The 23,677-nt window shown below is 40.4% G+C and overlaps 1 protein-coding gene across 1 annotated transcript in view; it reads left to right on the forward strand.

The window, feature by feature from the left end:
• Positions 1 to 23,677, forward strand: part of LOC149455884 (unconventional myosin-Va-like) — a 241,092-nt gene that overhangs the window by 114,452 nt on the left and 102,963 nt on the right. The window contains exons 5-6 of the mRNA XM_089685755.1: positions 5,270 to 5,426; positions 23,078 to 23,221. Coding sequence (XP_089541881.1) covers positions 5,270 to 5,426; positions 23,078 to 23,221 — 301 coding nt within the window. The remainder of the gene's footprint in view (positions 1 to 5,269; positions 5,427 to 23,077; positions 23,222 to 23,677) is intronic.

Genomic DNA, 23,677 nt, shown 5'->3' on the forward strand with positions numbered 1-23,677 from the left:
CCCAATATTATTTTTGTGAATTGGTGCCCAAAACTGAACTGCATATTCCAGGTGAGGTATTACTAATGATCTGTACAGGGGTGATATGGTATCTTTTTCTCTGGAGTCTATACCTCTTTTAATACAAGAAAAAATTTTGCTCGCTTCAGAAACCGCAGCTTGGCATTGCATGTCATTATTAAGCTTGTGGTCTACCAGAACTCCTAGATCCTTCTCCAACATTGATTCCCCCAGTTGTACCCCCCCTAGTATGTATGATGCATGCATATTCTTATCCCCCAAGTGCATTACCTTACACTTATCAACATTAAACATCATTTGCCACATAGTTGCCCAATTAAACAGTGCATTGAGGTCAGCTTGTAAATTGGAGACATCCTGTAAGGACGTTATTCCACTGCACAGCTTGGTGTCATCTGCAAAGACTGAAATGGGATTTTTAATCTCAGACCCTATAACGTTTATTAATATAATAAAAAGTAAGGGTCCCAACACTGAACCTTGGGGTACACCACTGACAACCCTAGACCATTCAGAGTATGAATCATTAACCACTACTCTCTGAATATGATCTTTTAGCCAGTTTTCTATCCATTTACATACAGATTTTTCCAAGCCCATAGACCTTACCTTACACATTAGCCATTTGTGGGGAACTGCAAAAATCTTTTGCAAAATCCATGTATACCACGTCCACCGCCACCCCTCTGTCCAAGGTTTTGCTCACCTCCTCATAAAAAGAAATCAGATTTGTTTGACAACTGCTATCTTTCATGAATCCATGCTGTCTGTTACTTAAAATATTTGTTTTCCAGCAAGAACTCATCTATGTGGTCTTTTATTAAGCTCTCCAGTATCTTCTCAACTATAGAAGTTAAGCTAACAGGTTAATAGTTACTTGGTAAAGATTTTGACCCCTATTTAAATATTGGCACCACATTGGTCTTAAATGATGATAGTGTTTCTTCATTTTTATATTTAATAAAAGCTCTTTTCTTATTATCTATCGTTTTTTTAACTTTGCCCATAAGCCACATAGGTTTGATTTTTAGCCTTTTAAACTTGTTGCCCATGGGAATATATTTTGCAGTGTGTTAACATACAGTATTTTTTTGAAGAACTCCCATTCCTGTGTTGTGTTCATTAATGCCAATATTCCCTCCCAGTCTATGTCTTGGAGAGCAGCTCTCAGCCTTGGAAAATTGGCTCTCTTAAAATTGAAGGCTTTTATTTTTCCCGTATATGCTTGCTGTTTACAGCTAACAATAAATGAAATCATGTTACGGTCACTGCTACCCAGATGTTCTTTTATGTGGACATTCGTAAAAAGCTCTGCATGGTTTGAGATTACCAGGTCCTGCAGAGCATCATTCCTAGTTGGGGCCTCTATGAACAATACCATAAAATTGTCATATAGTAGGTTTAAAGATTTTTGCCCTTTTAACTGTTCCTGTGCCATTATTCCAGTCAATTTCCGGGTAGTTAAAATCCCCCATTATTATCACTGTCCCAGCCCTTGCAGCCCTTTCAATCTGTGCAAGGAGCTGAGTCTCCACCTCCTCATTAACACTGGGAGGCCTATAACAAACTCCAATGATTACCTTTGTAGTACACACCCCCATGTGCAGTTCCACCCATAATACTTCAGCCTCATCACACTCTCCATCAACTAGGTCCTCTTTCACACTCGCTCTGAGATCACTTCTCACATAGAGACAGACACCACCACCTTTCCCATTTACCCTGTCTCTCCGAAAGAGAACATAGCCAGGAATATTAATGGCCCAGTCATGTGAAGAATGAAGAAAGCCAAGATTTAGCAATAGCAATTAAATCATAGTTCTCTTCATGCACCAAAGCTTCCAACTCACCTATTTTGCTTGGCAGACTTCTGTTATTGGTGAACACTTTAATTCATTGACACCTAGTTCACAAGAATTTAAAAAAAGAAACTTCTATTATGCATCAATGTCATGAATTTTTTTTTCTTGGTAAGATGGCTTTTATATATTTCATTAAAATAGATATGGTTTTAATATGAAACTAGTGCCAATCACAGGTAGATTTTCAGCAATACGTTTCAGGGTCCTTTCACATGGATCTTATCAGTTCAGTCACGTTTTGTGCTAAGACAAAAAATACCGGTAACTACTGATTTAGATTTCATTAGTTTGTCGGTTTGCAGATCAATCTTCAGTTCTTTTCAGTTTACATTCATTTTGTGAATCCGTTTTTTTCCCCAAGTCCCATTTTGTAGTTGTTGAAGAAACTAGTAATAGGTAGCAAAAGTATCAACAAAAAAATATATTTCTTGCCTAAAAACAGATGTCATTTGTTTACATCCACAAAAATGGAAAAAAAAAAGAAAGACGCAGATCTTTTCGGTTTTTTTTTTTTTTCTGCAGACATAAACAGACTTTTATGTAGTTGAACGTACAGTACATCCGTTAACATCCGCCCACTCATTGACCTACATTTTGGTTTATTTTGGATATGCTGGTAAAAACAAGATGGACCGAGACATAATGAACAGGGTTTACATCATGTCATTGAAGAAATCTGTATAGGAAATTGAAGAACACACATATATTTTCTTTTTAGCAAATTCACTTTTAAAATCTGTGAAAGAATCTTCAAATAATTGTGTTTTGTGCTTAGTTGGCTTCCAGGCCTCGCTAGCTGCACCCTTGGGCTTGCCTGATATTTTGTACGAACACATCTCTGGTTTGTTTCTGACAGCCTTGCTATGAATCCGCATAGGTTCTGCTTGGTAAATATTGCAAGTCTGGAGACTTTTAAATACAAAAGACGGCCTCGCACACTCTCATTTTTTCTTTCTTGCTACTAGGCAAAAATATGAACGATTGGTATGTGACTATACCTGTCTGATGAATGGTTTCAATATTTAACTAAAAGGATGTATAATTTTGCTGTTAATGGCAAAGGCTTGTAACCTTCTATAATAAGTGTCCAGGAGCACAATGTGCAGGAGATTAATTATTGCTTGCATGAATTTTCTCTGGTTGTTTCCGTTTTCTCCCACCATCCAAACATAAAATATTGCTGGTTGGACTGGCTCCCTCCAAACTGGCTTTATAGTAAGAAGGTGTGTGCTGGGGTTTGTGTTTATTTTAAATAGTCAGGATATTCTGATGTGTGGGACATTTGGCCACCTAATCCAAGGACGCAACATACAGATCGCAGTTATAAATCCTTCTGGCAAAACACACACACTTCTTATCAGGACAAACAAGTACTACACACATACAGTACTGTATCTTTCTATAGGTCAGAGCATTCACCATGTTATAAAGCTGGCCATAAACCAGCAGAATTTTGTTCAACTATTTGCACAGAAATTTAGGAAAACTGTCTGTTAGAGTATTCAGTGGTACCACTATGGCAGGGTTCCCCAACCAGGGTTCCAGGGCATCCTAAGGTTCCTCCATAAGTTTCCAGGTGCTCCTTGAGTAATGAGCAATTTCTGCCTCCATTAATTTTTTTAGCCATCTATAAGGGAGTAATTCTTCGCAATGTCCACAAGTGTAAGGAGCATTTTTCCCACTGACCATCATACTGGTGCGTCATGAGTAATTTTTAGCAGGAGTTCTCTGAGACCGGAAAGTTATTTCAAGGTTTCCTCTGTGTTGAAAAGATTGAGAAAGACTGCAGTATGGACTGTGGTATCGCACAGAGCGGCCTCTCCTCTTCATCGTGTGTCCCCATAGCAAGTCACTTGCTATGGCAGTACACAGTGTCTGCATGCTCCCAAACTGTGTGTCTGTGGAGCCACACTCTATAGACTTACACAGTGGACTTAGCCCTGCTGCATTTGATTGATAGCAGCAGGAGCCGATGGCTCTTTGGCCAAAGCCAGAGAAATAGAAAACATTTTTTACCTTAATGCAAGGAATGCATTAAAGTGATTCTAAAGGCTTGTTTTTTTTAAGAAAAAATTACAAACATGTCTATACTTACCTGCTGTGTGCAGTGGTTTTGCACAGAGCAGCCCCAATCCTCCTCTTCTCTGGTCCCCCACAGGCTCTCCTGGCCCCTCCCTCCTGTCAGGTGCCCCCACAGCAAGCAGCTTGCTATGGGGGCACCTGGTGCGCCGTGTGTCTATTCACACACACAGCTGTGGCTCGGCCCCACCCCCTCTCTTCTCATTGGCTCACTGGCCTCTGATTGACAGCACTGAAGCCGATGGCTCCCACTTCTGTCTCAGTCAATGAGAAGCAGAAGTTCCGGGATAGCTGAGACTCCAGTGCACATTGCTGGATTGAGAGGGGGCTTAGGTGAGTATTAGGGGGGCTGGGGGGATGTGGCACAGTGAAGATTTTTTACCTTCATGCATAGAATACATGAAGGTCAAAAACATCAAGCCTTTAGAACCACTTTAAGGTAAAAAAACATTTTTAGCTTTAGTATCGCTTTAAGGATTAAGATGCGTAATTACAATAAGTATCAATTTTCTCAAATAAAGCCACATTCGTAATTCGTTCTTTCCTTCAAGAAAAAAATTCAGTCTTCCTTTTATTTTCTTTGTCACTACAGTGAAAAACAATAGTTGAATTTACCCTTCTACTATTAGGAAATAAAACAAATGTTCCTAAGACAATTTTTTAAAAACCAATATTTCAACTTCTGTATTGCCATGTTTAGCGTAATAAATATATAACCTCATCAATTATAGAGCATTTCTATTTCCCTTATACATGTCCGTGTAATTTTCTCACAATATAGCGGGTACATTTACAAGTCACAAATCACTCCTGTTCGCAGAAAGAACAGAAGCCTATGTATAATTAGATCCCTTAATGGTATGCCAGGGGTGTTTAACTATTTTGCTCATAGGTAAAGTTTAAGAGGGCATCCCATAGGTTTGTGTCTACATTTTTTTTAATTTTAGAATTTACATAATTTGAATGTAGTTCTCCACAAAGCTCAAAGGTCACAGACTTTTAATAAGTAGAGGGGAACTTGGCTCGAAGGGCATATGTGTTGCATGGCTTCCTGACTTCTGTAGTTCTTTGTGATTCTTGAAGGTCTCTTTAGCCCATGTTGAAAGTCATAATCATCTCCAGTTAGAAAGCTTGTAATCAGTTGCAGATTAGGGACAGTTCCATTCATTTTCTGCCATGATAAGAAAATAGTCCTTATAGCAGATGTAGTATTACATGAACCAGTTAGTCAGGAAAGTGTCAGTGCTTGTATTATGTTCATTAAAAATATAACTTGGAGCATTTATTTTCTTTGCAATCTGATCCAGGGATGAGAGGAACCAGTCCATCATCGTGAGTGGGGAATCCGGTGCAGGGAAGACTGTTTCTGCCAAGTATGCCATGAGATATTTTGCCACGGTCAGCGGCTCTGAGAGCGAGGCAAATATAGAAGAGAAAGTGTTGGCTTCTAATCCAATTATGGAGGTAAGTGTAACTAGTAGCAATGAGAGTACCCATGGTATATGCTCAAAGTATCTTTTATCTGTATTTAACATATGAATTGCAGTTGTGATCATGTGTACAAGCAGCGATCAGCTCTGGTCAAGCAGGAACTTTATTCTTCAGAAACATTTTTAATTTCCACAATAACTGATTTATTGACTGTGAAATAGTTTGGCTGTTCATTTTGCACCAATTTTTCTCAATTATTCACTCGTTAGATAGCGGAGAATATTTTGTATCTGCCCTGTTTGTGAAGGTCAAAAATAAGTGTTTATGGTAAAAATATTTAACTTTGCAGTGTGCATATGTTCATGCTATTACTCATTAATAAAAGCTTGACTACTTTGTACAGCAGAATTAGCTTCACGCTGTCTTCATTCGGTACGCTCACCAAGAAAATATCACCAGACACCACTGTGAATTTTAATAAGAAACCAGCTTGCTTTCTTTGTGGATTGAGAACTGCACTTTTCGCATTAACTGGTTGTGGTTGACTGGATTCTGGTTAATTTATATGTTTCTTAATTAATAAGGTTTGGGTAACTTATTCTTGTGTTGGCATTTTGCATCATGCTATTTAGAGGAAAAATATGAGTTTCAGTAAGATGGTGTTCCATTTATAGGAAGTTATTGACTTTAAAATTAGTGCTGGAAGGTTTATTTGACTGATCTACTATTCCTCTTAACCTGAATTTAATCACATAGAGACTGCTCTTTTTCAAATATGAGGTGACACGTACAGATAATGTTGCAGGACTGTGTACAACCAGTGCATGCTGGCTGAAAAAATACAATTTTAGCAGTTTAATTCTTCTGGAATGAAGTATCAGAAAACCATGTGTGGCTTAGCAGGAGTATGCACATCATCAATTTTCATTTAAAGGATTACTGTACTTTTTAAACACTTTAGCTTTTTGCAAAATAACCTTTTACCCCTGTTTTTCCAGTGTGCTTTGAGTTCTCATCACAGGCAGCCAAAGCAACCTTTGGATTGTTCACACTTATATTTATGTCTATTTGCTCTGTAACTGCAGACAAGAAGTGAAAACAAGTTTGCTGTACATATGTGATCTTTAGTACCAAGAGCTATTAGTAAAGATTATATGTTGCGGTGCACTCATGTAGTCCATGGAGATCATTAACTGGTCAAGGAAGACAAGCCTGGTACAAAGTAATGTAAGCCCTGCCCACCTCCCTTTCCCATATGATTCCTGGTAGAGTTACAAAAAGCAGAATGCAGCTCTAATGCAATCACTAGGTAAACCAAATGCTTTCTTTCTTAGCCGTGGTTTATGCTTTTCTTTCTCTTAGTCCTTATCTGCTGTTACATATGTAAGCAAACTGAATGTAAACAAATCTGTGTTTACACGGTCTAGAGCAGGCATTCTCAACTAGGGTTCAACTGTCAATCTTGCAATGCCTCATGGCAACAGCTGAAGGGCCGCCAGTTTGACACCTGTGTTCTAGACCTAAAAAATATTCCAAGGATTCCTTTGGGCTAAAAATTTTGCGATGGTCTGGAGCGTGTAATAAGAACAAGCTAGTGGAAAAATGCAGAGATAAAAGTTTATATTCTAAGAGATGTTGGTATCTCTGGAAATAAAAAAAAACAAAGAAACAAGGTTTAAGGTTGAAACCTGGGCAGATTTTTTTTCCAAAAATTTTGATAAGTGATTTCTTACCTTTTAACAATTCAGTTACACTTTCAAAACAGTCTTCCACCCATAGAGAAATCACATCTTGACCCCGGCATAATAAGGAGTCATTTGTCTTTATTTACCTTTCATTAGCCCAGTGGCTACTGTTCCCTCTCTTCCAGCCATTTGTCTTTTAATGCCCCTGTGTAATCCATTCATAACTGTAGTCAGAGGACTCGAGTCATGATCTGACCTGTCCACTGTGTAGTTAATTCACACATGTAGTGGGAGGACTGTAGTCCCATTCTGATACCTTCACTGTCTATTTTCTTCACGAGTGTAGTGGGAGGACCCAAGAGTCCTGTTCCTACCTTCCCACTTTCATTCACATGTATGGTAGGAGGACCTGGGTCCCATTCTGACACATCCCATGTCTAGTTTGTTCACAAGTGTAGTGGAGGAACCCAAGAGTCCTGGTCCTACCTGCCCACTGTGTATTTCATTCACAAGTATTGTAGAAGGACACGGGTCTCATTCTGACACATCCAATGCCTAGTTTGTTCACAAGTGTAGTGGAAGAACCCAAGAGTCCTGGTCCTACCTGCCCACTGTGTATTTCATTCACAAGTATTGTAGAAGGACACGGGTCTCATTCTGACACATCCAATGTCTAGTTTGTTCACAAGTGTAATGGAAGAACCTATGAGTCCTGGTCCTACCTGCCCACTATGTAGTTCCGTAACAAGTATGGTGGGAGGACCAGGGTTTCATTCTGCAGCATCCAATGCCATGTTTGTTCATAAATGTAGTAAGAGGACCCAAGAGTCGTGGTCTGACCTGCTTACTGTGTAATTTGTTCACAAGTGTAATGGAAGGACCCAAGTCACATTCTGACCGTCTAGTTCAGGGGTAGGCAATCTGCGGCTCTCTAGCTGTTGTGGAACTACATTTCCCATGAGGCATTGCAACATTACAAAACTGACAGTTACAGTTATGACTTGCAGAGGCATGATGGAACTTGTAGTCCTGCAACAGCCGCAGGTTGCCTACCCTTGGTCTAGTTTGTTCGCAACGGTAGTGGGAAGAGACAGATCCAGGTCTGACTAACCCACTACAATGCATCATTTCTATGACAGGTTTTCTGTGCAGTGCTGAATGTCCTTAGGATGTGACTTTGGGCACCTCACTGATCCTTCCTCCCAATGGCCATGTGCTGTATAGCTGCAGTAAGAGAGGTGAATGGATGATGTCACAGCCTCTTTCTTATAATAGAAATTGGTTACAGAAAAACATTCTGTTTGTATTTTCTGCCCATAAGGAAGAGAAGCAAAACTTTTGAGAGCATTCTAGAATTCTGCCTTCAGACACCTTTGCCCTTTATTAAGTTTTCAGAGAGTAGGGCAGAGCGTGGAGATCAGGACAAGGCTAGTATGCTTATTCAGTAAACAGAACACTAACACATAATAGCCTGTCCTGAATAAATCATTGCAGAAGTCAGTCACTCTGTAGAAGATTCTGATTTGTTACTACACTTTGCACGATACACTTTGCCCCTTGCACTGATTTGGTGCATAGGCCTGTGTGAGTAGTAGGCTTTATCATATGTGCCAACAACAGTACCAGTCCATGTCGGTATCCATGACCAGACTACCTATCTTGATGGTATAACAGTGTAAAGGTTTTGGGTCATCTGCCAACTAAACTCCTGAGGCCCAGATATGGAATTAAAGAATGTGTTTGGACAGTTGAAGCTCACAAGAAGTCATACTGGTCCATAAACTTACTACCTTTTGTCTTTCCACCTGTTACACTTGCCAGATTGCCAGTCCGGGCTTGATAAAGAAACTTTCATCTTTTTTCTAACACAGCAGTAGTTTTGAAAGAAAATGCTAAATTCGTTTTTCCGTAAAGAACATTTTTTTTTTTTAGAGCGTGGGCATTGCAACATGTTAGAAACTGGTCTTATGACAAAGTTCCCAGGGGGTGAAAGTCAGACCAGATCTGTCAGTCAGAGCTTAAAATCAATAAATGCATCTTGGGTTTTAAATAAAACAAGTCTTCTACTTGTCTTCTAACACAACAAGCCAATTAAGACATTCCTGGCAAAGTCTTGACTCTGTTCTGAATGTCATGAAAAGCTCTGGAGTTGAAAAGGACTCTGACCATTTTGTAATGCTATAGGTCTTGTGTAGTCTTGTATTCCTCAACAAAATAAAGAGTCTCACTCTTTCTAATTGTGATCGGTTAGAAAAATGTGTGGATTATTGGTGAAAGTTGTGTAAACCTTGTGTGAAAACCTTTATAAATGCACCCCAGAGTGTTAGGGGGAAAATTAACTTATTTGATAAGAATGTGCCTAATCAAAGTGTCCAAAGTACTTTAAATTAATTTTGGGGTTCTGCATTATTGCATGCAGGAAATTAACAAGGCCCAACTAAGTAGTAAGGAAAAAATAAAACACATGTCACTTTAAAAATACAAACTTGGCCTACCTTTAAAAATGGATGGTGTCAGTCAGTAGGGCAGTGGACAGTGTCAGTCAATAAGGCAGTGGATGGTGTCAGTAGGGCAGAGGTTGGTGGTAGTTAGTAGAGCAGTGGATGGTGTCAGTAGTTTTTAATATTTAGTTTTATTTTTACAATTTGTTTTTAGGAGCCCTGTTGAAAGGAGAACACACGGGGGCTAGGCAGCAGAAAAAGGAACAAGGACAAGAGGGGCAGCGGGGGAGGCATTTACTAGAACCGATCCCCTGGATTTTCCTCCTGCAGCAGCTGTATGCGCGTGGGAGGGAGGGGAGGAGATGCTGGCTTTCAGCTGCTGCAAGAGGAAAATAAAGGGGATTGTCTGAAGACTGTTATATAAAAAATTGGAATTTCCAGCAAGTAGCTGGGCATTTGGCTTTTACCCCACCCTGGTGCTCTAAGTCAGCTGCCTAAGCAGCCTTATGCTGGGCGTCAGAATGAGGCTGCATAAGGCAGCTGCCTTAGGGTTGCATTGTGGAGATAGGGGGTGCATTAAATCCAAATCCCCAGCCACTTTCGAGAAATTCCGATATTTAAAATACCTCTCCATGGGAGGGATGGGGAGGGGTTTGCAGAGGACACTGCTATAGAGCAAAAGGGAGAATGCTACAATGGAGGGTGAGATAAAGGGTGGTATAGGACACTGCTATGGGGGTGACCCTGCCCATAGCAATGTTCCCTACCCTCTGCACATTACCACCCCATACAGTAGTGTCCTCTGCCCCCCTTCACATCTCTACCGCCCTTCATATCACCATACACCAACAACCCCCCACAGTAGTGTTCTCTGCCCACCTTTCCCCTATAGCAGTGACCTCTGGCCCCCCTTACATTTGCCTCCCTTCTTCCCTTCCACATTTACTTGAGTGTATAATGATAATTAGATGTCGGGTAGACTTTGCGCGTGGAGCATCGTGACTGCACCATCTACATGCCACGGTCTGCTTCCTATTGCAGCTTAAGGGTGGCATGTAGCAAAAACTCGTCTCAACCGCACATTTTTGCCACCCCCCACACACATCTAAATGAAGCCCAACTCTTTTGAGTGCCCAACCCCCCCCCCTCCTCCTCCTCCTCAGAGCGCAGCAGGTCAATGCCGGGGAGATGACAGCCAGCATTAGTTGCGCCCTAAGGAGTAGGTTGATTCCCACTAACGCTACAGAAAGGTCCCGCCTACACCTGAATAATAGGCATAGGGATTCAATATCACCGAACATCTTCTGGATACACATTCTACACTGCTCAAAAAAATTAAAGGAACATTTTTTAATCACCGTATAGCATCAAGTCAATTAAACTCCTGGGATATTGATCTGGTCAGTTTAGTAGCAGAGGGGGTTGTTAATCAATTTCTGCTGCTTTGGTGCTGATTAAATTAACAGGTGCACTAGATGGGCAACAATGAGATGACCCCCAAAACAGGAATGGTTTTACAGGTGGAGGCCACTGATATTTTTTTCCCTACTCATCTTCATCACTAGTTTTGCATTTGGCTAGGGTCAGTGTCACTACCGGTAGCATGAGGCGATACCTGGACCCTGCAGAGGTTGCATAGGTAATCCCACTCCTACAGGATGGCACATCAATACATCCTTTTGCCAGAAGGTTTGCTGTGTCTCCCAGCAGTCTCAAGAGCATGGAGGAGATTCCAGGAGACAGTCAGTTACTCTGAGAGCTGGACAGGGCCGTAGAAGGTCCTTAACCCATCAGCAGGACCAGTATCTGCTCATTTGTGCAAGGAGGAACAGGATGAGCACTGCCATAGCACTACAAAATTACCTCCAGCAGGCCACTGGTGTAAATGTCTTTGACCAAACCATCAGAAACACGTGGGTGGCCTGAGGGCCCAACGTCCTCTAGTGGGCCCTATGCTTACTGCCTGGCACCGTAGAGCTCGATTGGCATTTGCCATTGCACACCAGAATTGGCAGGTCCACCACTGGCACCCTGTGCTTTTCCCAGATGAGAGCAGGTTCACCCTGAGAAGCCATGGAGAATTATGCTGCCTGTAACATTGTTCAGCATGACCGTTTTGGTGGTGGGTCAGTGATGGTCTGGGGAGGCATATTCATAGAGGGACACACAGACCTCTACAGGCTAGACAATGGCACCCTGACTACCATTAGGTATTGGGATGAAATCCTTGGACCCATTGTCAGACCCTATGCTCCTGGTGCACGACAATGCCTGAGCCTCATGTGGGGAGAGTATGCAGGCAGTTCCTGAAGGATGAAGGAATTGGTACCATTGAATGGCCCCCATGCTTGCCTGATTTAAATCCAATAGAACACCTCTGGGATATCATGTTTCGGTCCATCCAACGCTGCCAGGTTGCACCTCAGACTGTCCAGGAGCTCAGTGATGCCCTGGTCCAGATTTGGAAGGAAATACCCCAGGACACCATCCATCGTCTCATTAGGAGCATGCCTCGATGTTGTCAGTCATGCATACAAGCACATGGGTGCCATACAGACTACTGAGTACCATTTTGAGTTACTGCAATGAAATTTCAGGAAAATGGACTAGCCTGTGGCATCATTTTTTCACTTTGGTTTTCGGGGTGTCTTTGAATTCAGTCCTCTGTAGGTTGATCATTTTCATTTCCATCAAACGATGGGGCACCCTTATGTTCTACACACATTACCCAGTCCATATCAGTATACAGTGGGGATCGAAAGTTTGGGCACCCCAGCCAAAAATTTGTATTAATGTGCATAAAGAAGCCAAGGAAAGATGGAAAGATCTCCAAAAGGCATCAAATTACAGATTAGACATTCTTATAATATGTCAACAAAAGTTAGATTTTATTTCCATCATTTACACTTTCAAAATAACAGAAAACAAAAAAATGGCGTCTGCAAGTTTGGGCACCCTGCAGAATTTATAGCATGCACTGCCCCTTTTGCAAAGCTGAGACCTGCCAGTGTCATGGATTGTTCTCAGTCATCGTCTGGGAAGACCAGGTGATGTCAATCTCAAAGGTTTTAAATGCCCAGACTCATCTGACCTTGCCCCAACAATCAGCACCATGGGTTCTTCTAAGCATTTGTCTAGAAAACTGAAAATAGTTGATGCTCACAAAGCTGGAGAAGGCTATAAGAAGATAGCAAAGCGTTTTCAGATGTCAATATCCTCTGTTCGGAATGTAATTAAGAAATGGCAGTCATCAAGAAAGTGGAAGTTAAAGCAAGATCTGGAAGACCAAGAAAAATATCAGACAGAACAGCTCGCAGGATTGTGAGAAAAACAATTCAAAACCCACGTTTGACTGCACGATCCCTCCAGAAAGATCTGGCAGACACTGGAGTTGTGGTACACTATTCCACTATAAAGAGATACTTGTACAAATATGGTCTTCATGGAAGAGTCATCAGAAGAAAACCTCTTCTACGTCCTCACCACAAAAATCATCGTTTGAACTTTGCAAATGAACATATAGACAAGCCTGATGCATTTTGGAAACAAGTTCTGTGGACCGATGAGGTTAAAATTAAACTTTTTGGCCGGAATGAGCAAAGGTACGTTTGGAGAAGAAGGGGCGCAGAATTTAATGAAAAGAACCTCTGTCCAACTGTTAAGCATGGGGTTGGATCAATCATGCTTTGGGGTTGTGTTGCAGCCAGTGCCACAGGGAACATCTCACGAGTAGAAGGAAAAATGGATTCAATAAAATTTCAGCAAATTTTGGAAGGTAACTTGATGCCATCTGTGAAAAAGCTGAAGTTAAAGAGAGGATGGCTTCTACAAATGGATAATGATCCTAAACACACCTCAAAATCCACGGGGGATTACATCAAGAGGCGTAAACTGAAGGTTTTGCCATGGCCTTCACAATCTCCTGAACTCAACATAATTGAAAATCTATGGATAGACCTTAAAAGAGCAGTGCGTGACAGACAGCCCAGAAATCTCAAAGAACTGGAAGACTTTTGTTAGGAAGAATGGGCAAAGATACCTCAAACAAGAATTGAAAGACTCTTGGCTGGCTACAAAAAGCGTTTACAAGCTGTGATACTTGCCAAAGTGGCCAGTACAAGATATTAACTCTGCAGGGTGCCCAAACTTTTGCAGACGCCATTTTTTTGTTTTCTGTTATTTTGAAAGTGTAAATGATGGAAATAAAATCTAACTTTTGTTGACATATTATAAGAATGTCTAATCTGTAATTTGATGCCTTTTGGAGATTTTTCCATCTTTCCTTGGCTTCTTTATGCACATTAATACAAATTTTTAGCTGGGGTGCCCAAACTTTCGATCCCCACTGTAGATATCCAGCATGATATTTCTCCGCTTTGAGGTCTGATGTGTTTTCAAAGTGTTCCTTTAATTTTTTTGAGCAGTGTATATAATGGAACAGATGAACATAAAGGCAAAGTAAGCTATAGCTAAACAACCTCAAGAAATTACCAGCTACCAACCATAGCCATGTTGAATTAGGAGATTCTTTAGACTTGTACCAATATAGAGATACAAAATTGGTATACAGAAGAAAAGAGGAAACAAAGTCTTGGAAAGAGAGAAAAGAAGAGAAAGAAGAAGAGAGTGATCGCCTCGTCCCTGCCCACCAACCCCCAGATGACCCTTGCTCGCTAGGGGGATTGGAGGTACCTGATTCAGGGGGTCCAAATCTTTTCAAATCGAAGCGGTTTATCATGGACGATACTGACCAATTTTTCATTACTCATTAACCAGGATATTTTGTGTTTAACGCAATGTTGACCACAAGTGTTTTCCGTGCTCGAGCCACAGTGATCTTGGCTCTAAAAAGATATAGAAGGCAAGGATTTGGAGATATTTGGGCAACTCGCTCAACAGGTCAGACAGAGGGGATGATTTTTAAGCACACCCCCCCCCCCCTCCCCTTTTTAAATTCTCTTACACTTACACTTTCTCTCTTTTTTTTTTTTTGATAATTCTCTTATTTTCTTATATCCAGCTTCTTCTGTTGGCTGGTCGCGTGATGTCCCAGGATCTTTCCTATTTTGCTGTAGGTTGGTGGTGGATGGTCTTACATGCTGTATGGTGTGGCACTAGTTTTATCCAATCAGCAATGCTCTCTTGTATTGTCATTTTATCCCAGGCTGACATGGTGAAGTGGACCAGGAGGTTTGTCCATAACAGGACTGAACTTTCTGTAGGGGTAGTGCAGAAGAGCAGTTAAGCATTGCTGCAAAAGCAGCAATTTATTTTTTAAAACAAAGCGTAAGTAGATATAAAAAAAAAGACCACACTTAATCTACTCTTCTACTTATTGAAAATGATGTGCCTTACTTAGATTTTACCTTCATCTGTCTTTGTGCTAGACTTTTCTAATCACTACACATCAGAATTTAGTCTGGGAGGGGGAGAAGGGTAGTACTGTAAGCCAATCAGGCTTTTCACAGTGCTGTGAATACAGTCATGGCCGAAATTGTTGGCACCCTTGATATTTTTCCTGAAAATCAAGTATTTCACACAAAAAAGGTATTGCATTAACACATGTTTTGCTATACACATGTTTATTCCCTTTGTATGTATTGGAACAAATATAAAACAGAGGCAGAAAAGCAAATATGACATAATGTCACACAAAACCCCAAAAATGGGCTGGACAAAAGTATTGGCACCCTTAACTTAATATTTGGTTGCACACCCTTTGGAAAACATAACTGAAATCAGTCGCTTCCTATAACCATCAATAAGCTTCTGACACCTCTCACCCGGAATTTTGGACCACTCTTCCTTTGCAAACAGCTCCAGGTCTCTCTTATTGGAAGGACACCTTTTCCCAACAGCAATTTTAAGATCTCTCCACAGGTGTTCAATGGGATTTAGATCTGGGCTCATTGCTGGCCACTTCAGAACTCTCCAGCGCTTCTTTGCCATCCATTTCTGAGTGCTTTTTGACGTATGTTTGGGGTCATTGTCCTGCTGGAAGACCCAGGATCTTGGACGCAAACCCAGCTTTCTGACACTGGGCCCTACAGTGCGACCCAAAATCCTTTGGTAATCCTCAGATTTCATGATGCCTTGCACACAGTCAAGGCACCCAGTGCCAGAGGCAGCAAAACAACCCCAAAACATCATTGAACCTCCACCATATTTTACCGTAGGTACTGTGTTTTGTTCTTTGTAGGCCTCATTCCGTTTTCGGTAAACAGTAGAATGATGTGCTTTACCGAAAAGCTCTATCTTGGTCTCATCTGTCCACAAGACGTTTTCCCAGAAGGCTTTTGGCTTACTCAAGTACATTTTGGCAAACTGTAGTCTTGCTTTTTTATGTCTCTGTGTCAGCAGTGGGGTCCTCCTGGGTCTCCTGCCATAGCGTTTCATTTCATTTAAATGTCGACGGATAGTTCGCGCTGACACTGATGCTCCCTGAGCCTGCAGGACAGCTTGAATGTCTTTGGAACATGTTTGGGGCTGCTTATCCACCATCCGGACTATTCTGCGTTGCAATCTTTCATCAATTTTCCTCATCCGTCCACGACCAGGGAGATTAGCTACAGTGCCATGGGTTGCAAACTTCTTGATAATGTTGCGCACTGTGGACAAAGGCAAATCTAGTTCTCTGGAGATGGACTTGTAACCTTGAGATTGTTGATATTTTGCCACAATTTTGGTTCTCAGGTCCTCAGACAGTTCTCGTCTCCTCTTTCTGTTGTCCATGCTTAGTGTGGCACAGACAGACACACAATGCAAAGGTTAAGTGAACGTCTCTCCTTTTTATCTGCTTTCAGGTGTGATTTCTATATTGCCCACACCTGTTACTTGCCCCAGGTGAGTTTACAGGAGCATCACATGCTTGTAACATTCTTATTTATCCGCAGTTGTGAAAGGGTGCCAATACTTTTGTCCAGCCCATTTTTGGAGGTTTGTGTGACATTATGTCGAATTTGCTTTCTTTCCTCCCTTTTTTTGTTTTGTCCCAATACACACAAAGGGAATAAACATGTGTATAGCAAAACATGTGTTAATGCAATACGTTTCGTGAGAAATACATGATTTCCTGGAGAAATATCAAGGGTGCCAACAATTTCGGCCATGACTGTATAACTTATGAAGCGTGCTGATTGAAGGTAAAAGCACAGACGTTGCCTCATCATTGAAAATCTATTTCTTCTACTTTGTATTACCCAAAGATGACACCGAGCTGTATGCAGAGTAATAAGACATTCATGAGCATAACGTAAGACAAGTGAAATAGCCCTTTATTGTACATGCAGTACATTTTGTGTAATGTAAATGAGGTGTTTAATTTTAGTCATCCTCCTGACGAAACTGCAATGAAATGCTGCGAGGCTGTTGTAGTAATCTCAAAAATATTAAAGGACAACTGCATTTCTACAATTACTCTTTTAAATGATTCCCCCTCTTCCATCCCCAAAGGTCTTACGCTTAGCTGTCCACACTGTGTGTCCCTCGAGGAGCTAATGCTGAAAACTCTCACGATCAGTCCCATAGTCTTATAAGAGCGAACAGGCAAAATCCTGGTCCAAAGTTTCAGTCAGACAAATTGTGCCTCAAAGCAAGCAGCTGTGCTGGGCTGTCTTTGGATGGCCCATAGTGCTCTGCGAATCCTTTCTCATGTATTGAATATGTATTTGGAAAAATATTTTTTCTATTATTACCCCCCCCCCACACACACACACACGCTTCCTAAAGTCTTATACTCCCCTGTCCAGGGTCCTGCCAGGTTCATATCCTATTTGTTCCAATGAAGAGGGCACAAATCCTGTGCCCCAGTGATAGATGTCCTCTCTATATAAATTAATAGGTTTTGTCCAAGCATGTGCAGAAGACTTCAGAACCTCCCTGGAGCGTTGTAGCAGGCTGCGCAGCTTGGATTTCAGAAGATTGTGGACAGATCAGTATATAAGGCCAGGGGGGTGGGGAATCATATATACTTATACTTTATAGTCCAACACCAACCAAAACTCACTGGGGAGTTTTCTCACATTTCGAATCACCAGGACAGGTGAGTAAGAAATCTCCCCAGGATGCAAAGAGCCTACACATAAACCTGATAAAACCTTCTAACTCTTTCTACTCCGTCCAAAAATTGTGTTTATAGAATTAATTCATATACTACCATTTGTGTTTGTGTTTTTTTTTTATGAATGTTCCAGGCCTTTAGTATCTTTTAAAGTTCAGGATTGCTGAGCTTGGAGCATGTAGGCTCTAAAAGTTCTTGTTAAATCTGAACTTTAATTCAAATATATTCTGCAATATCCACAAATATAACATTATTGTGAAGTCATACAAAACTTTATATTGTATAATAAAAATCATAATATTCAGACAGTTTTAGGCACGTCGTTTACTACCTGGCTGAATATTATAATTTTTTGATATAATATAACTTTTTGAATGACTTCACTATCTTTTCCTTTTCACGGTAGTCAGCTTAGAGATGTATTAATGGTCTTGGGTGTCAAATACATGTCAATTATAACAAATCACACCGGAAGTTGCATCTAATGTGTTTCTATGGCACGGACTTAATCATTGCAATCAAACATAATTCCTGCATTACTTTTTTTTCAGATTTCATTGCAATAACTTCTGTTAAATGAAGTTGCAAGCTGCAGTGAAATCGGAGGTACAAACTGATCTGCAGCTTTGAAATTGCGCTGCTTCAAGTGAAGTAGTACGATTTCAAAGTTGCATTTTCTGTGAACCAGGGCTAATCGTTTAATCCTAATATATCATTTATTTTAACACTCCACCTAATATACCTCTGTAGCTTTTGGGTTTAAAAGAACTCAACTTTGGAAAGGAATGGATGTTACAAGGAAGTCTTTTTTTTTTCTATAGTGTCTACGTGATGCTTTCAGCTTGCAGTGTTTGTACACAATCCTGTCACATTACAGACGTCAAGATGTGGGAGAACACAACCTACTTTCTTGCAGATGCTGTATAGAGAACAATATATTTCCATAGCTGATCTTCCATGCAGGCCAGTCATCATGTGAATAGACATGTTCTAGACATAGAAAGTCATTATCCCATCTTGAGTCTGTAAAAAAGGAGGGCGCTGCCTATTATTATACTACAATTCCCCGGGTAAATAATGTGCTTAGTTACATTAATTACATTTTATATGATGTTGGCAGCTGAACCTTTTTTGCAGTGCTGTTATTCAGCTACTATAGCCTTTTCTTCCTGATCACTGTCAAAGGCAACCAGTAGTAAGTGTGACTTCCATATACATATACATTGTTTTTCTACACAAACCACAGCTTGTCATTAATATGAGATGGCAATTATACATTAGGTGTATTATTATCCTCTAAATACATGTTTAAATAAATGTTTGAGTTGCATTGTGACACTCAAGTGACAGTATACTGCAATTAAGCTGATAGTTGAAAGGAGAGCTGTACTTTCACCTCCAGTGGGCTTGGGGAATTTTAGGCTCATTTCACTGGGAAACAAAAGGGAGGATATGATTTAAATGTAATACATCAGCCTATAAGCCAGTTAGTTAATCTTGAGTGTGCAAGAGGTTAAAAAAATTATTTTGAATTGGGAGCATGTGAAAAAGTAAAAAAAATATATTGGTAAGTAATATAAGTATAGTAAGTAAATGAGACACGTGTGTGTGTGTGTATGTATATATGTGTGTGTATGTATGTGTGTATATATATATATGTGTGTATATGTGTATACACATACTGATTTAGTTTAATATTTATCAGCCTATAGTATGATTATAAAAACATTCATAACAAAGTAGTACTTAAGACTTAATGCTTCTTTTTGTTTTAAGTGTTACTAAACCCACAACAGTAAAATCAGTCTGTATATGCACTAAAGCATGCTTGTTATACTCACTCTGGAACCTGACAGGTTAATCGTCCGTATTGTGTGATGAGGATGTTTGATCAGTGCCAGTCAGTGAAAAAATAAACCCAGAGGTGATTAAATACCACCAAAATAAAGCTCTATCTGTCACAAAAAAAGATAAAAATTTCATATGGATACAGTGTTGCATGATCGCGCAATTGTCATTCAAAGTGCCACAGCGCTGAAAGCTGGAAATTAGCCTGGACAGGAAGGGGGTGTAAGTGTCCTGTAGGCTAAGTTCACCTTTTGCAAAAAATAATAAATACACATATATTTAAAATGGAATGTATTGTTTATTTTTTTGCATATGAGCCTGAAAATAAATGGCACAACTTTATGGACAGAGCCCTAAATATGGGTGTAATATTGTCCAAAATGTTGAGTTCGCGTTTACAAAATAAGGACAATATCGCTTTAAAAAAAATTTAGATATTTTTTACCTTTATTTTTTTGTTTAATGAAAAAAGTACAAATAAGTGTAAGATTGTGGAATAGTATGACCTAGAGATGGTATATTAATAGATAGTACAATATAGTGTACAGGTCATGCAGGAAAAGTCTCACATGAAACAGCCATAACAACTGAGAAACTAGAAATGTCAAAAAAGAACAAATAAGATGTTTAATCTCTCAGTTACCTGAATACATTTTGTTGGCTGTCACTTAATTTGCAACACAGAGCACTTTAATGCTGGGTGATTTTATTTTGAATCCAATGAAAGATAAGAAATATTCAAAGGTATAATCTCTCCACCAACCTGATAAAGCTGAGAAAACCTCATGTGTTTTCTTGTCATGTCAGTACATTGTGTATGGAAGTAGACAGCCTAGGCACAGAATAGAAAGCCTGAATTCTGCCCCCTAGTGTTAACATTTTTGTGAAATGAGCAGAGCCTGAAGCGGTAACGGTTACGGTAGTTTGTGGTATGATCAAGCATCCTTAGAAATACGGTCTCCACCTCTGATATAGCCCATATGATCCTAGTTCACTTTGTAAATATACGATCATAAACAGTAGTACATTGCTCAGTTGTATGCCTGATGACGGTAGAAATAAAAGAAAGCAAAGGCAATAGGAATCCCTTATTAGAGATTGTCTGCTCTATAATAGGATACAGTAGTGTGAATAGTCTATTATATTTAAGCAAATTTCAGTATGCAAACCACATGCAGTACAGCTCTCTCCTGCATTGTATGCACATTTCATAATAAAGTGCTTCTTCAAACCTAAAGCCTAGTACACATGATGAGAAAATCAGGCATTTCATGCAAAATTATCTAAAGCAGTGTTTCTCCACCTTTTTTTTTTAGTCAAGGCACCCTTTAAAATTATGGCCAGTCCCGAGGCACCCTTTAAAACTATGGACCGCCCCGAGGCACCCTTTAAAATTATGGCCAGTCCCGAGGCATCCTTTAAAAGTATGGACAGTCCCGAGGCATCCTTTAAAAGTATGGACAGTCCCGAGGCACCTTTAAAATTATGGCCAGTTCCGAGGCACCCTTTAAAATTATGGCTAGTTCCGAGGCACCCTTTAAAATTATGGACAGTCCCAAGGCACCCTTTAGAATTATGGACAGTCCCGAGGCACCCTTTAAAATTATGGACAGTCCTGAGGCACCCTTTAAAATTATGGGCAGTCCTGAGGCTCCCTTTAAAATTATGGACAGTCCTGAGGCACCCTTTAAAATTATGGACAGTCTTGAGGCACCCCATTCTAAAATGTGAAAAACTATTCTAACAGTTATATATAATGCAGCAACCTCCACACACATAGCACACCCAACATTAGAGGTGATTTATTCACCCTCAGTTTTTCTCCATCACTGAGCTAATGTGACCCCAGCACTGATGGAGAGGGGCAGGGGAGGGTAAAACTAGGATGCTGTGCAGGCAGCTGTCATCCTCCTTATCAATTGATGATGTCATTGGTTGTCGGGATGCCGCCGGCTAGAAGGTCGTAATGGTGCACAATGATAACCTGTGACTTTGTGTAACTAAAAGTTAGGCTTGTTCCACCCACTGGCTTGTATACAAGTTTTGGAAAATTTTTGGACATTCTGCCAAGGCACCCCTGAAGAAACCTCAAGGCACCCTGGTTGAGAGGCTGATCTAAAGGAACAAGCACAAAAAAATGTTCTCGGAAGATAACAGAACAAATTATTTTAGTTTTAATCAGTACAGTATTCATAAAAAATTGAGTAACCAAGACCCCCACATGCTCCGAAACTAAAGAATACCATACAATATATTACATCATCGTAGGAAGCTCTAATCTGTCTTATGAGTATTTTCGTAACTCTAGCAAAAGATTCATTCTTGATATGAGACTAACATCCAAAAAAAAAAAAAAATGGATGATCATTCGTCCGATATTCTCATTGTGTGTACTATGCATTAGGGAAGGTGGGGGGTGGGACTCTGTAGTCCGGCATGACTGAAAACACTGCTTGGGATCTCAGTGCAGCAAGGGCACTGTGTTGTCTGTTTCCTAAAGGCAGATAGCTCGCTGGAATTCACAAGTATTTTTCTGTGTTAGCAGCATTTTTAAAGGAGCACAAGATGAGTGGAAATGTGCATGTACTTTAGCAATGTACTGAATTTTATTTTTTATTGTGCCCAGATATACACTTTCATAGACTATATTTAGTATTTTTTCCATTCTAATTGAATGTTGGGGAAAATTGAGCATCTGTGTAAATGTTTGTACTTGTGAAGTTATCGGACATGGACTTTAGAAGGACATTCAGGTGTGCAGAGGCCGTTTTCGGGCCTTTGAGCATAAATATCCATGTTGGAGTTTACCAAAGCACTCCTATTTAAATATATGGAGTGGGATGGAGTAAACCGTAGTAGTTGAACAAGGTTTTGACTTATTTGATGTTTCCTGATGAGACTAGTCATCCTTGTGTTTCTGCTAATGACTCAAAAATGGCTGCTGCCCCAGTCTATAACTGGCCTTCACAGCAAGGGGCCCACCGAAGGGTGACGCATATCAAACAACAAAAAAGAAAAATTCCAGGCTCAACTTGCTAGCCAGCCTGCAAACAAGTCGAATTAACCTTCCTAACAGCATGCGTTAACAACAGGGGTTTAGTTAGCACATATTTGCAAATACATGCATAAGCTACAGAGCCTCCTCATGGCACCCTGATGTTCTGTAATTACTAATTCTACAAACTTTTGAGAGTGCCCATAGTAGAGGCACATGTATTTAATGGATAGACCAAGGGCAGGTGGACCTGAGGGAGCCCAACCCTCCATAAAGGTATAGGAGCTCATTGGACACCCAGCATGTAGCAAAATGGCAGCTAAGGTGTCCAGTGCGCCCCCTCACCAACAATTCAGCAGTACAAAAAATGGCCGCTGCCCCAATCTAAAACTGGCCTTCACAGCAAGGAGCCCACGGAAGGGCAACACATGTCAACTGTCCGCTAATGACCAAAGACTGAAAATTGTCAGCCAGTTTAGCCAAAGTTGTCTACAGCAGGCGACAGTCGTGTTTTTGGCCAGCTTTAGTTGATTTGACTCCTTTTTAGAATGGCATTTAACCATGGTATGTGAATAGTGGTGGTAATAATGATAATAATATCAGGGGTTTTTATTTAACATATTTTACTGACTTCATTGATCTTCTCTCTTTCCTAGGCCATAGGGAATGCAAAGACTACTAGAAATGATAACAGCAGTCGCTTTGGAAAGTACATAGAAATTGGATTTGATAAGAGGTTTCGGATTATTGGTGCTCACATGAGGACATATTTACTAGAGAAATCTCGTGTGGTTTTTCAAGTAAGTACACCTTTGGGACATTAAAGAAAGTGGCCTTGTCATAGCTTTGATTTTTATTTGTTTACAGTGCAATGCAAAGAATGACTCTAATAAGAATAAAGCTCTGTTGGCCTACTTACCAAAGTCAATATAAACATGTTGCCTGTATAGTAAATTCAGTTTAAGCCCAGTACAAACCAGCTAACTTTTGGTACATGTGTACCGCTCTCTGTTCAACAGAAGCCAGTCTAAAGACCAGATTCGTTTGAATGGTCTTGCTGAAGAACCAGCATTTGATCAGTGCTTTCAGCCAATGGCTGGAGAGCACTCTCATTCATTGATTCTTCCTGCAATTCAGTAACTGTCTGCCCATACAGCTGTACTGAGTGCCTGCAGGATCCTGGCATTGCTCCCACATTCTGCTTATCATGGGTGCAATGCCTTACAGTAGGGGTGTTCAACCTTTTGAAGAGCGAG

Source organism: Staurois parvus, unplaced genomic scaffold, assembly GCF_062004578.1.
Source record: "Staurois parvus isolate SC_StPar_1 unplaced genomic scaffold, SC_StPar_1.0 ptg000385l, whole genome shotgun sequence".
Lineage (NCBI taxonomy): Eukaryota > Metazoa > Chordata > Amphibia > Anura > Ranidae > Staurois > Staurois parvus.